General features: G+C 55.4%; 2 protein-coding genes across 3 annotated transcripts; one reads left to right on the top strand and one right to left on the bottom strand.

The window, feature by feature from the left end:
- The first annotated feature begins 6 nt into the window (after positions 1–6).
- LRWD1 (leucine rich repeats and WD repeat domain containing 1) lies at positions 7–6,727 on the top strand. 2 transcript variants are annotated; one of them, XM_028145291.2, is made up of 15 exons: positions 7–209; positions 668–902; positions 998–1,114; positions 1,583–1,723; positions 1,966–2,070; positions 2,323–2,445; positions 2,526–2,640; positions 2,857–2,966; positions 3,147–3,354; positions 3,810–3,882; positions 3,981–4,121; positions 5,734–5,825; positions 6,005–6,163; positions 6,246–6,358; positions 6,457–6,727. In XM_028145291.2, the coding sequence occupies exons 1-15, from the start codon at positions 130–132 to the stop codon at positions 6,595–6,597; spliced, it is 1,953 nt and encodes a 650-aa protein (XP_028001092.2). In that variant the 5' UTR covers positions 7–129; the 3' UTR covers positions 6,598–6,727. The 2 variants fall into 2 exon arrangements, with proteins under 2 accessions (XP_028001092.2, XP_054570837.1); XM_054714862.1 differs by lacking the exons at positions 7–209; positions 668–902; positions 998–1,114 and adding an exon at positions 1,151–1,192.
- Positions 6,728–7,064: 337 nt separating this feature from the next.
- On the bottom strand, positions 7,065–11,285 carry POLR2J (RNA polymerase II subunit J). Its single transcript, XM_008141448.3, has 4 exons — positions 11,139–11,285; positions 9,828–9,917; positions 8,014–8,188; positions 7,065–7,292 (listed from the first exon to the last, which is right to left on the bottom strand). The coding sequence occupies exons 1-4, from the start codon at positions 11,189–11,191 to the stop codon at positions 7,257–7,259; spliced, it is 354 nt and encodes a 117-aa protein (XP_008139670.1). The 5' UTR covers positions 11,192–11,285; the 3' UTR covers positions 7,065–7,256.
- Positions 11,286–13,726: the final 2,441 nt, after the last annotated feature.

Below are 13,726 nucleotides of genomic sequence, written 5' to 3'. Positions count from 1 at the left end.
TGAGGGGCTCGCGCGGCGCCACCTCCTGGGCTCCGCCAGCTGCGGGCGCCAGCAGCCGACTCCGGAGTCGCGGGCTCCGCCGAACGTAGACGCCGCCAATACTGCCAGCGCCGGCCGCGCCTCCTCGCCATGGGCCCCCTCTCCCCGCAGCTGCTGATGGAGCGGGGGCGACCCAAGAGCGGCCGACTGGGGAGGATCCGGAGCCTGGAGTAAGAGGCGGGCCGGGACGACGGGGGGTTCGGAAGCGAGGCCCGGACCCTTACCGGGCCCCGTTATCACCATGTCGGTTGGGCGGAATCTCTAATCACTCGGGCCAGATGCCATCCTCTCGTCAGGAGATGGGCCGGTGGGCCTCCCTCCTCCTTCAGGGGAAGAGGGCCCGGGCTGCTGAGAACCGTCGTGCAGAAAGAGAATTGAGAACCTGTTGAGAGAATTACAGAGGGCCTGGGGAACAGACAGGAGTCCCCTACAGAGGCTCAGGAAAAGCATCCTGGAGGGGGCCAGCTGCCCCGAGTTTTAAAGTAGTTACAAGATTTTTAAAAATAGGTTGTTGGAGAGAGGCTGTGTGTACACGACAAATGCCAGGTGACAAAGCCTTCAGAGGCTGCCATAGGTGCGGGGCTGGAGGTTGCCTGCCCTGAGCACACACTGTCTGCTCTCCACCCAGCCTGTCAGGACTGGAGCTGCTCTCAGAGCACTTGGACCCCAAGCTCCTGAGCCGTCTGAAGCAGCTGCAGGAGCTGGACCTCTCCAACAACCAACTGGAGATGCTGCCGGACAACCTGGGCCTGTCCCACCTGCGCATCCTCCGCTGCTGCAACAACCAGCTGGGGGATGTCACTGCCTTGTGCCAGTTCCCGCAGCTTGAGGAGCTCAGCCTGGAGGGCAACCCCTTCCTGACAGTAAGTGGGTTCGCCCAGAGGCCCCAAGCCTGGGGCCAGCACTCTGTTGGGCTTGGGCTCAGCAGCCCTCAAGCCATTCTTCCCTCATTCCCCAGGTCAACGACAACCTGAAAGTCGCCTTTCTCCTGCCCAAGCTCCGTAAGGTCAATGGCAAAGATGCTTCCTCCACTTCCTCTCAGGTGGAGAACCTGAACCGGGAGCTGACCAGCAGAGTAAGGGGACTGAGAGGTGTCTCCGGGGCTGGGGAACGGTTGGCAGCCTTGAGGATCGAGCGACAGGCTTGGACATTTGTAGGACACTGAGGGAGGTTACAGGGGCTCTCGTCCCTGACGCCCAGTGGCCCTTCGTCCCTAGCCTGACATGCTCTGAGCCTGGTTGTGGTGCTTGGCCTCTTGTCCTTGGGTGGTGTCTTGCCCTCCAGGTGGGCAGGGCCCCGGGGGGGGGGGGCGGGGGAGGCTGAGAGATTTTCCCAGTAACTTTCCCCTGGACAGACCACTTTCTCCCTCTGGGGCTGTGTGTGTTGCTTGGATTTGTGTAACATGTAGCTAGGAAGGGTGTGGTTTAGAGAGGCTTCCAGGAGGCAGTGAGGTTGAAATACCTGTGGCCCTGAGATTGGGAGTAGAGGGGCCATGGAGGGTCCAGGGATGAGCTGGGCCTGGATCTGGTCCCTCTTGTACCAGGTCACAGCTCACTGGGAGAAGTTCATGGCCTCACTGAGCCCTGAGGAGGAGACTGAGAAGGCCCAGGCGGACTTCGTGAGGTCTGCTGTCAGGGATGTGCGCTACGGGCCCGAGTCCCTCAGCGAGTTCACGCGGTGGCGGGTATGTCCTCACCCCATTGTACAGAGTCTGTTCTCCCAGCTCCTTGCTGGCTCCCATGTCCTGAGCTGCCCTGGAGGTCTCTGACCATGAGGCACTGTGGGCAGTGGGGCAGGTCAGGAAAGGCACCATTCTCGGCTAGAAAGGCCCTTTCCCAACTCAGGAGGCCCAAGCTCCCTCTGACTGGGTGTCTGGGGAAGAGCTGAGGGGCTGTGCCCAGCTTCTTGATGCCCTGGCTCCACCAGGTGCGGATGATCTCTGAGGAGCTGGTGGCCTCTGGTGGGACGCAGGTCCATGAGGCAGACATCCCAGAGAAGTCCCCAAAAGCCACAGCTATCCAGGAGCCCAGGGTGAGTATGGTTCTTTGTGGCTCCCTGGGCTGTGAGGGCCTGCTGTGGCCCTTCCTTCCCAGGGAGGCTACAGGGAAGCAGGGGGTTCTGGAAATGAGCCCAGGAGAGCCTTCAATGCCCCAGCTAATTCCCTCTGACCCTGGGCCAGTCCTTACCTCCTACACCCATGGGAGGGTGCGGCCCCGCCTGTGATAGAAAGGAAAGACCTGGGTAGGTGGTCACCAGGCTCTCAGCCACCCTTCCCCCACACAGGCCAGGCCAGTGGCCTGCAAACGGCCAGATGATGTCCCACTCAACCGTTCTCCCTACAAGCGGGTGTGCACCTCCCCATTGGCCCAGGTGGAGGGCCGCCCCACGGGCTCTGATGGCAGCCAGGTAAGTTACAGCGAGGTGGCGGAGTGTGTGTGTCTGGGAGCAAGGATTGGGGCAGCTATAACCCCCTTCTGCCCCCACAGCCTACCCTGAAGCTGGAGCCCCTGTACTTCCTGCAGTGCCACAGCAAGAACAACAGCCCCCAGGACCTGAACACCCAGCTCTGGGCCTGCGCCTTCGAGCCGGCCTGCGAGGAGGGTACATCCTTGGTGGGCAGGCAGGGCAAGGGCCACAGGGTACAAACAGAACAAGCTTTCAGGGTGGGGGTGTGAGAATGCCACCTGGAGTGGGGCTGCCTGGGCCATGGGGGAATTAGGATAGACAGAGAGCTTCAAAAATGTCAAGGCCAGGAGGGAACTGCAGGGGATAACTTTACAGATGTTCTTACTAGGCTGACCTGACCCCTCAAAACAGGGCATACAGGGGCCACATCCCAGTCTGTGGCCACGTGTGGCGGAGAAGCTGTGTGTGTGATAGACTGCCAGACGGGCATCGTTCTACACAAGTACAAGGCACCTGGCGAGGTGAGTGCCAGGGCCCTGCTTCTGCAGGGCAGCGGGCAGAGCCCTGGGAGCAGAAGTGCCACCTATTCATCGGGTGACTTTTTCTTTGATGCTGGGCCTGTTTCCCAGATTTGATCCTGCATGCATGTGCACACATGTAGCTCTGCCCCTTGGTGACTGCTCCACTCCCCCATCCCCCAGGAGTTCTTCTCCGTGGCCTGGACAGCCCTGACGGTGGTCACACAGGCAGGCCACAAGAAGCGCTGGAATGTGCTGGCGGCTGCAGGCCTACGGGGCCAGGTCCGGCTGCTGCATGTGCGTGCTGGCTTCTGCTGTGGGGTCATCCGGGCCCATAAGAAGGCCATCGCCACCCTCTGCTTCAGCCCCACCCACGAGACCCACCTCTTCAGTAAGACCTTCTCCCCCATCACCCCTGTCCTGCAGCCCAATGCCTCAGTGCTCCCTGTGGCTGGCAGTCTCATTCCAGGCTGCCAAGGTTGGCTCTAATCATGATAGAAGCAATGTGGCTTTGTGGACAACTGACTATGCTGCAGATCCTGGCTTTTCCCCCAACCTGTTCTGTGGCCTTGAAGCTTTCTGACAACCTGGGCCACTCTGACCTGGAGGATACTCCTGGGCTCAGTTGTGGTGAGCCCAATGAGGGTAATGTGTGAGCAGAGGCCTACAAAAGATGGCCGCCTGGTGTGGCCCTCGTTAGGTTAGAGTAAGACAGGGCTTGTAGGCCGTGGCCCGCCCTCCCTGCTTCAGAGGGGCAGGCCTTGGAACCACACTCTCAGCCTTGGATGCAGCCTGCAGGAGGAAGCTGGGCCTCCTCAGAGCCACCTCTCCCTATCCCCTCCTCAGCGGCCTCCTATGACAAGCGGATCATCCTCTGGGACATTGGGGTTCCCAATGAAGATTACACATTCCAGGCCAGGTGATGATTTGTGCAGAGCTGGTGTGAGGAGGGCTGGCTGCCTGGCTGGTGGACATCTGGATCAGTGGCCTGATGCTTTCCCTCTCACCCACCGGCAGCCAGCTGCTCACACTTGATACCACCTCCACCCCCCTGCGCCTCTGCCCCGTTGCCTCCTGCCCAGATGCCTATCTGCTGGCTGGCTGTGAGGGTGGCTGCTGCTGCTGGGACGTGCGACTGGACCAGCCTCAAAAGAGAAGGTGAGCTGGATGGGGATGCCTTGAAAGCCAAGCCTCAGAGCTGGGGCAGCTGCCAGTTCAGATGTCTGGCCCCAGGCACATCTGCCAGAGGTGATACCCAAACCATGCATGCTGCCCTGGGCAGCCACAGAGGCTGTCTTCACAGAGCTGGCCTGTCCCCACCTTCTGCTGGTTTTCCATGAGTAGCCACTTCACTTGAGTAAAGGTCCTTGTGACTCTTTCCTTCCCTGGTGTTTGGCAATGGGACTTGGGTTGGGTTAGTTCTCTTTCTGAGCTGGGATCACTTCACCTGCAACCTGAGTCCTCACTACCACCCATGTCCTGCCACTTACCAGCAATGTGACCTTCCTGCCCTAGCATAATTTGCTCGTCTGTAAAGTTGGGACAGTAACTTGCATCCTAGGGCTATTGGAGGACAAGGGAGATGGTGTCTGGACAGAGATGAGGCCCTAGAAAGAAGGTCCAGGTTGAGGCTTGTGGCTCATCCGTGCCAACTGGAAGGCCCAAGACAGTGCTCAGCATGGAGTCCCAGCCGTCTTGGGGCCCATAAGCCTAGTAGGAGATGCATTAAACAAAGGTGGCCAATTAAAATCCCACGAAGTATGATGTCAACTATGAAGGAAAGAGAATCAGGTGCTTTGAGGGGAATAGTAAGGCCAAGGGGACTCTGAAGAGGTGACCAGTGGCAGATGGGTAAGTTTTCAGACTCATCCTCTCCACATGAGCCCTATGACTCAGATGGGTAGAAGGAGGGAAGGTGCATACACAAGAGAAATAACATGTTCAAAGGGCCAGTTGTAGAGAGAGCTGGTTCATCAGGGAGGCCTGGTCACAGCTTGGAAAACCAGAGGAAATGGTGCGAGATAAGATGGTAAGGTTGCTTGGGCCAGGTTGTTTGTCGGCCATTGTAAGATTTTGAATTTCACTTTAAGTGCAATGAATAGCCTGGGAAGAATTTTAGGATTAGGTGGCAGGAGTGAAGTGGTGGAAGCCTCAGTAGACTGTGGCAGTGTGGGTGGTGGCCCTGTGCCACATCTGGGAGTGAAGCCCTGGGCCAGCCTCCTCCCTCCTTCCCTGCCCATTCACATCTGCCTGGTCCCCAAGTCCTGTGGCATCTCTTCCTCACATCTTAGACAAGTCTCTTTCTCCTCACAGTTAGTACTTGGCTGCCTTTCTTGCTTCCAGGTGTCCTCTCCAGGAATCTGCATCTGCTGGGTGGCCTTTCCAAGCAATGTGACCCTACACACTCTCAGCTTAGAAACATGCAGCCACTCCCCATCCTCTGGGTCACAGCAAACCCCTCCCCAGTCTCTCCCTTCTCAGGCCCTTAGCTGGAAATGCCTTCCTCCTGCGCATCTCTCAGTCCCAGAGGCGCTGCCTCTCCAGAACCCTCCCTGGCCATACCACCCCCCATCCTGGAAGAACCAGGCCCTCATGTCACCTATGACTCAGTATACTCACTAACAGGACTCAGAACAGATAGTCTTGGTTGCATCTTCTGACCTCCACACTGGGCAGGGTCCAGAGTAGGGCCCAATGAATGGTTCTCATTGAATGCATGAGAAATTATATATGCAAGGAATAGTTACCAGCATCTCCTATGGTCCCACAGGGTATGTGAAGTGGAGTTCATCTTCTCTGAGGGCTCCCAGGCATCTGGCCAGAGAGTGGACGGGCTGGCGTTTGTGAATGAGGATGTCGTGGGTGAGAGCCCTGCTTGGGAGTCTGGCCTCCTGGGACCCAGCTAGGCCCTGATAAGGCCTTCATGGGTTGCTTCTCCCTGGGTTGGGGTTTAGGTCTGGGAACTTCTGAGGGGTCCCCACTGTGGAACAAGAAATGCCTGGAGAGGGCCCCTAGGCAGAGTTCTCCATTATTCCTCACAGCCTCCAAGGGGAATGGTGGCCTGGGCACCATCTGCCTGTGGAGCTGGAGCCAGACCTGGGTGAGCCGGGGCAGCCAGTCCACAGTGGCAGTGGTGGTCCTGGCTCGTCTGCAGTGGTCACCAACTGAGTTGGCCTACTTCTCACTCAGCACCTGTCCTGGTGAGCCCACCACACACTCCACCCTGCTTCCCACCCCATGGAGCTCTGCCCCACCTTAGTTCCCATTTCTGTGTCCTGGCAGACGAGGGCATTGTGCTCTGTGGGGATGAGGAGGGCAGCGTGTGGATCTACGATGTCAGGCACATCCTGATGCAGCAGCCTCCACTGCCGGCAACCCCGCAGGCCCCCACACAGGTATGCAGCTTGCTCCTTTCCCTCCCTGCTGGGATGGCGCAGCACGCGGGGCTGGCATCTAGGAAGGAACCCAGCCCCTCTCTCTCTCTCCCTACCAGATCCTTAAGTGGCCCCAACCCCGGGCCCTCAGCCAGCCAGTGACCAGGACCATGGTGAACACAGTGGTGGCCAACCCCACCTTTACCTACCTCACCGCTCTGACAGACTCCAACATTGTAGCCATCTGGGAGAGATACTAGCTTCCAGCAGGAGCTCCTGCCTCTACTGCAAAGTACCAGACCAGAGATACAACTTAACTTATTTGACTTTTTGGGCTAAATGGGATGGGGATCTTTCTATGAATATTTTTATTAAACGCTCTACTGTATAAGAGAAGCCTGGGAGAGCTGTTTGTGGGCCCTTCGGGTGTTGCTACTTTGAGTAAGACAGGTTGACCTGGCAGCTGGGGCTTTTACAGTAGAGACTTATGGAAGTACATGGGTTTGAGCAGTTTCCTTCTGCTCAAGACTGCCTTCCCTACAGCACCCCAGGTTCCCAAGCAGTTCAGAACGCATTTGTTCCTGCCACCCTCAGACAGAAATACGGATTTCTGGGCCAGTCCACACTGCAGTGTGGCCCGAGTAGCCTTGAGACAGGTCATCTACCTCCACTGAGCCTGACAATCTATTTGCTGTTAAGTTACCTCTTCTTCAGCTCACACTGGGTCTTCTCCTACCACACTTTATTAGGAAGATGAAACAGAATCTATGTACAGGACACAGCGGTGTCGGGGGTGAGGGGATCTCTGGGCTATTTCCAAGGAGGCCACAGTTGGGAGAAGCAGCTCTCTTCCACTTCGTGCCTGGAAAAGGGCCCGGTGCAGGGTAGGAACTGGCCAAGCAAGACTGCTTCCAGTCCACTATTCAATTCCTTCTTGCTTGTCTTTGATGGCCACCTGAGGGAAAGGAAAGGCAGTGCACTTAGCTGGAATGGCGGGTCAGGGTGTTGGAAACTCAGCCCTAGCATCCCTAAACAAGGTCTGCCAGGAAACTGCTTCCATGGCTCCAGAGTGCAGCACGAACTGGAAAAAAAAGGCAGTAAACCAGGCCCTGAACAGCTCCAGGGAGCTGGGCAGCCAGTAACCCTAGGGACTCTCTGAGCCTGCCCCACCAGCCCCACCACTTCTCTGCAGCACACATCCTGCTGCCTAGGATGGGAGTCAGGTGGATCTGAGATGCTTTCTGGGATGTAAGCTGAAAGCTGACACACTGGATCTTTCCCTAATTGTCTAGACTTTGAAATTCCCTGCCTGAACACGTGTGACCCCATCTTAGGATGAGCTGCCCTCTAGATAGACTAATACCCTGGACACAGACAGGCCTTACCAACCACAGAGCAGCCAGCACTAGAGAACAGACTTGGAGGAGCAGCACTAAGGGACAGTAGGCCCCTTGCTTCCATAGAGACCAGAATGCAGACAGCAGGCCTCAACTCCATAACCTCATCCACACTTCCTGGAGGCCATGGTGGAAGTCCCTGCTCTGTCATCACCTCCGCCCCTTCCCCCCAAATAAAAGGGGTCAATCCTAGGTGTGGGCATGAGAACCCACATTTCTGGTACATATAGGATGGCGTCCAGACCAACCCACCCCACTCCTGAACGGCTGGCTCCTCACCCGGAATCGCTCTTCCAGCAGGGAGAGTTCACTAATGAGGTCTGTGATGGCATTGGTGAAGGCCTCCTGGGGGCTGTAGTCTGGTGTGGTCTGCACACGGATGATGATCTTGTGCTCCAAGGGGTGGGGCACTTTGTAGCCAGCAAACAGCACCTGTGGGTCCTTCAACAGCTGTCTGAGAAACAGGGATGAACAGTGAGGAGGCTGAGCCTAGTGCCCTTGGAGCTCTGGCCCCTTGGAGCTTACCAGGCTTCTGGACAGGGGTTTTCTCATTGGGCTGAGGCCTGTGAGCAAATGCAGCTGGCAGCTGACACCAGGTGTTCCTTGCCCTTGACTTTGTTGTGTGTTTTTTCCCACCCAAAACAAGTAAAACAGATACTTTGGAGAAGATATACCATATGGAACTCCTCCCACACACACCCTCCCCTCCATATCCATGAGGATCAAGAACCTTAGCTGGTATACAAGGTTTCCAATAACCTTTTCCCAGCTTAGGGGAAGTCAGACCCTGCAATGTGCCGAAAGAGACTTCCTCAGGCAGTAAAAATCCAGTCAATGTTCAGTAAACCAGAACACAAAAGCCCTATTCCCAGCTCAAAAAGCATCTGACAGCAAATAAAGGTGTAGGGAGAGAAGGCGCCAGACTCTGAGCAGTTAGGGAAATGGATGTCCTTTAGGCAACGGATTAGCAGCTGCTGTCCACCCCCTGCGGTCTGTTCTGTGAGGTGGTGAAGTGAAGCGGTGTTTTTTGCTGGGCACGGGGTTTTCTCCAGAGCAGCTCAGCCAAGTGTGAGCACCTAGGGGGAGAGCCCTTGCATAGCTGAGGACAACTCATACAGCAGAGGAGCAGCAGGGCCCCAAAGGAGCCTGGGTGCACCAGTGGCTTGGTTCAGGATGGGAGTCATCCAAAAGATGGGCAACGCCACCCTCTACTTACACCAGGAGACCAGGCAGGCTTCAGCCCCGTCTCAAACACACAAACCGGGGAAGGCCTCCTGCACTGATGGTACTTTTCAGTGAAATGACAAGTCCCTGGGCCAGAACATCAATCACACTGTTAACAGGACTTCATTCACTGGTGTAAACAAACACCCATCAACCAATATCAGATGCCCACTAGGGGAACGGGATAACCACTGATCCCCTCTCTTACCTCTTCCCCTTATTTTACTCAGTTACAATCTTAGGATGCCAGGTGTCACTGAGGTCATTGTGGGGCAGGGAGGGTGGGAGCTAACCTTGACTACTCAGTGCTCATTAGCACAAAACCACAGGGCGGCCTCCTTTTCTGTGGCTTCCTGCATATTCACTTACTTTAGTCAGATAAACGAGCCAATGCAGAGAAATGTGGCTATGTGAACGGGTATCGGTCAGTGTCATTTTGAAGAAAAGGCACTGGAATGAGTAAACTAGCAGAGCAAGCAACCAGGACTCCATGCAGCTGAGAGAGACGAGAAAATCTTTTGGCCCTGGCAGTTGTGCGCAGTGGTTAGAGCATTGGCCCAGGCACTGAAGGGTCAAGGGTTGGATTCCCAGTCAAGGGCGCATACCTGAGATGCAGGTTCCATCCCCAGCCAGGTCTGGGCATGTGTGGAAGGCAACCAATCGATGTGTCTCTCTCCCTCTCTCTTACTCCCTCCCCCCACCCCCCCTTCCATTCTATTTAAAATCAATGAAAAAACATCCTCAGGTGAGGATTAACCAAAAAAAGAAAAGAAAATCTTCCGGAACTTGTACTTTGCCTCAAAGAACACCATTAAACATGGGGGCGGGGGGGAGACATAGCCCCCGAGAGCCCTTGACTTGGAACTTACGATTTAATAATGTTTCCTAGTGTGTGATCTTCTTTGTTGATGGTGAACAAACAGGCATTGGGTACTTTGGTGTCCTTGTTAATGGTGATCCTAGGAAGAGACAGAGGCAAGAGATGGGGGCAGAGCCCCTCCTCCCTGAGTCTAAGCCCCACCCTTTAAGGCAGATTCAGGTCCCACCTACTCCTAGAAGCCTTTCTCAATCTCTTCACCCTATAATGACCTCTCTGGCTCAGTGTGTCTATACTCTGACCCAAGTTATGCCCCGATTTTGTAGGACCCTCGCCTGCTTTGGATCGTTCCTTTTTCCTAAAGCAGAGTTTCTTGGTCTCGGCACTACTGACATTTTAGGCCAGATAATCCTTTTTGGCAGAGGGGTGGCTGTACATTTTAGGATATTAGCGGTATTCCTGGCCTCTACCCACTAGATGCCAGTAGCACCCCTTTATGACAACCAAAAATGTTTGCAGAGCAGACACTGTCAAACATCCCCTAGGGGGCAAAATGGTCCCCAGGTGAGAACCTGCTCTACAGGAAGAATGAAGTGGCTGGCAAGGGCTAGACCATAAAGCCCTGCATACCAGGCGAAGAGAGATTTGAAAAGCCAAAATCCTCTTAGCCGGGACTAAGCACTTTACATAAATTACTTCATTTACTCTCCCCCTAGATTTACTTACTGTGATTGAATACAGTAATAAGCCCAATTTCCAGAAGAGGAAAGTAGGCCTCAGGCCGATTAAGTTACTTGAGTCACTTGCCCAAAGACATACCACACAGTCCTTCAGTGGGGGGTGCAGGAGCCAAGCCCAAGCTCTCTGACCACTAGACTACGTTTCCCTTCGCCCCGCAAGCGATGAGGAGTCTGAAGGTTTTACACGGGCGGATGGAGATCGGATATGAGTCTAAGAAACATCCCTCTGGATGCAGCAAGGAGGATAACGGTGGCGGCCCAGGAGACGAGGGAGAAGGCTGCCAGAGCAGGCACTCCGGGTTCCAAAACAGACCCACCGCTCCCCGGTGCCCGGAAGCTACTTACCTCTGAGTCTCAGGGTGCTCATCTGCACAGGGGAGACTCACCGCCTCGAAGGACTACCTTACGTTTGGCAGACACAGGTGCGAAATGCTTTGTGAGCGGACGCCCAAGCAAAAGCTGCTTTCCAATCCCCGCCCCCATCTCTCCCCGCCGCTCCCCCGGAAGAGGAGGGCAGAGGAAGCCCCAGAATCTGCAGGAGCTGCCCACAGGCAGCTGAGGGCTCGAGCCCTCGCCCGACCCTCCCACGCCCCGGCTGGCCCCTTCTCCCTCCCTCCACTTACTTCTTCTCGCCTTCGAACAACAAGAACGACTCGAAGGCAGGAGGGGCGTTCATCCTAGCGTCGCAGCCGCCTCCAAAGTCTCCGCGGCCCCACCACAGCCTCCAGAGCACTTGAACGCAACCTCTTCCGGGTCAGCGGCTGCTACCTCTTCCGGAGTTGGCCGACGGTGCCAAGCCCGTGTGAAGACTGGCTCATTGCCCCCTAGCGGAACGGAGGACCTTGCGCAGGCGCTAGAACTCAAGGGAGGGACGTAGGGAGGCGTGGGTTCGCTTCGTAGCGCATTCGGAGAGCTGGGAGCTACTCTGCGTATTGCGATGTCCTTGTCTAGGCTGAGGGGCAACCCTGAGTTCGACCTTTCTTTGCTCCCCACACCCCTTGATCCGTCTTTGGAAATGTGCCCTTGGAGTACACAGCAAGAGGCCCCTGGATGAATGGAGCTCTGGGTTATGGGTGGGTGTGGCCGGAGAGGGCGGAAGAAGCCTCAGGGGCTCGCGAGCGTCCATCCCGTGAACCTGACGGCTGTGTATGGATAAGCCCCCTGCCAGAGCTGCCTGGGCAGATTGCTACAAGACCCGTGGCTATGTTGTAACTGGTTTGCCAAGTGGCCTTGTGACCTAGTGAGCTTCTTGTTAGGGGTACAGTTGGTGAGGGCTGGGCAGGAGGCAGGTATGTATATAGGTGTGAGAGACTCTGGGAGGGATAAGTGCATCTGTCCCTGTTTTGATTGGTTGATATTCCGCAGACTACAGTTTAGTATAAAGGCCCTACCTGAGCTGTTTGAAGCCACAGGGACTGGAGTCTCAGGTTAGCTACTAGAGCCCTAACAGCTTCCCAGCTGTTTCTCTAGGTCTGGGCAGCAGCCAAGAAGTCCCAAAGGAAATCTGAGCTTCCACGGCCATTTTTTGTGAAGGGCCATTTCCTACTTGAGCCTCCAGCCCTGGGGCGAGTCCCCCACCAACACCTTGACCCTCCACCTCAAGCTGGTGGGCACCTCTGTAACTGCTGAGGAATAGAAAGCAATTAACCTCAGGTCATGATGCCCTGAGGTTGTAATCCTCTCTTCTGAGTCATCCTGGCAAACTTTGGGCCAAGGATGCTACCTTTGCCAGGGTTGCAGAGGCCTGGATAGGTCAAGACTGGCTGCCCTTAACTGAGCTAGGGTGGGGAGAGGAGTGTCAGCCAGCAGGGGCTCCACCCTCCTTGCCCCTGTGGAAGTATGCCCTGTCTTGGGGAGTTCTGCTCACACTTGCCCTTTGATTCCCGAATCAACACGAGATCCTAGGCTCCAGAAGCTGTAAGCCCCCCGAGTCTTCAGAGGCTCGATTTTGGTGTGACCCAAGAGGAGGCCAAGTGACCATCCCCATCTTCTGATAAGATAGGCCTGCCCGGCACAATTGTGAAAGGGGCTGCTGGGACTAGGGGTGTTAAGAAACATTATCCAACCTCAGAAATAGGCGAAGGGGGCGTGTTCTGCCAGTGTCAGACTGCGGCATTGTTGAACAGGCCTGACCAAGGGTTGTTTAATGTCTAGGGCACAGAACCTGTGAGGGCTTGCAGACCAAGTCAAGCCTGTCACCTGTTTTTATAAGTCAAGTTTAATTGGACTAAGCTAAGCCCATTTGTTTACTCATTGTCTGTGGCTACTTTTGTGCTCTGAGAATAATTGTGACCAAAACTTGCACGCCTGGGTCTTTTCAGAAAGTTGGCCAATCCCTAATCTTGGGGAATGGACTTGGGTTTGACTTTGGTATTATTCTATTAGAACCCAGACACTGAAGTTATTTATGAACTTGTACGTTTCTATCCCACAGAGAACATCACAATTTTATTCTAGCATTCTTTTCTCAGAATGCTTACTAATATGTACCTAGCTTCTCAAAATGCTCTATGAGCCAGCTTTGCTGAACACTCATTTCCTCGTGTAATAAATCTTTGATACATGTTCGTTCTGTATTTGTGTGAGTCATTTTTTAAATATACTTGAAAACTATACTTTGACAGGAATTTCCAAAAGGAAGTTGGTGAGAATTTGCCCAGGGGATGGAAGATGCATGTTCTGTGTTTGCTGGACCCACTCAGGGCTTCCCAGGGTGCCTGCCCTGTGCCGACTGCCAGCTCCCTGGGCTGCAGGCCTCGCGACATCGGGGGGACCTGCCCCGGACCCCGGGGATATAACAGGCCTGGCGACCCTGATGGGGTGTGGTGTTGGTGTAGAATCCCTGGGCGGGGAAAGTGTGACCTCTGGCATTTCCCTGGGTCGTGGGCAGACAGGCGTCTCTTCTGTGCCTCTCCTTTTTCTCAAGTGGCTTCAAAAAAGAACATGGTACTGTAGGCAGCTCTGCTCAGAGCTGAGAGGAGACCCTCGGGGCGGGGGTACATACACGGTGGGGACAGTGCCAGGCATTTATTCATTTTATCTCCCCTTCTGGCTGAGGTGGCCATGTCCGTACCAGGATCCACTAACGGAGAGGGCGCTGGGTGTTGCCGGGAGCTGGCTGTATGTGTGCACTTAAAATCCAGAATTCCACTTGTTGCAGCCCCAACCCGTGCACACCTCTCCCCTTCATTCCCTGCCCTAGGGCTTAGGA

This window comes from Eptesicus fuscus, chromosome 4, assembly GCF_027574615.1.
Source record: "Eptesicus fuscus isolate TK198812 chromosome 4, DD_ASM_mEF_20220401, whole genome shotgun sequence".
Classification (NCBI taxonomy): Eukaryota; Metazoa; Chordata; class Mammalia; order Chiroptera; family Vespertilionidae; genus Eptesicus; species Eptesicus fuscus.
The sequence above is the reverse complement of the archived record's forward strand: the minus strand, read 5'-3'. Positions and strand labels throughout refer to the sequence as shown.

Coding starts and splice junctions, on each gene's coding strand:
- POLR2J (XM_008141448.3), bottom strand. CDS start 11,191: ATGAACGCCCCTCCTGCCTTCGAGTCGTTCTTGTTGTTCGAAGGCGAG. Junction 9,918..11,138: donor TTGTTCGAAGGCGAGAAGAA/GTAAGTGGAGGG, acceptor GTCTCTTCCTAG/GATCACCATTAACAAGGACA. Junction 8,189..9,827: donor CTAGGAAACATTATTAAATC/GTAAGTTCCAAG, acceptor CCTGTTTCTCAG/ACAGCTGTTGAAGGACCCAC.
- LRWD1 (XM_028145291.2), top strand. CDS start 130: ATGGGCCCCCTCTCCCCGCAGCTGCTGATGGAGCGGGGGCGACCCAAG. Junction 903..997: donor AGGGCAACCCCTTCCTGACA/GTAAGTGGGTTC, acceptor CTCATTCCCCAG/GTCAACGACAACCTGAAAGT. Junction 2,967..3,146: donor AGTACAAGGCACCTGGCGAG/GTGAGTGCCAGG, acceptor CCCATCCCCCAG/GAGTTCTTCTCCGTGGCCTG.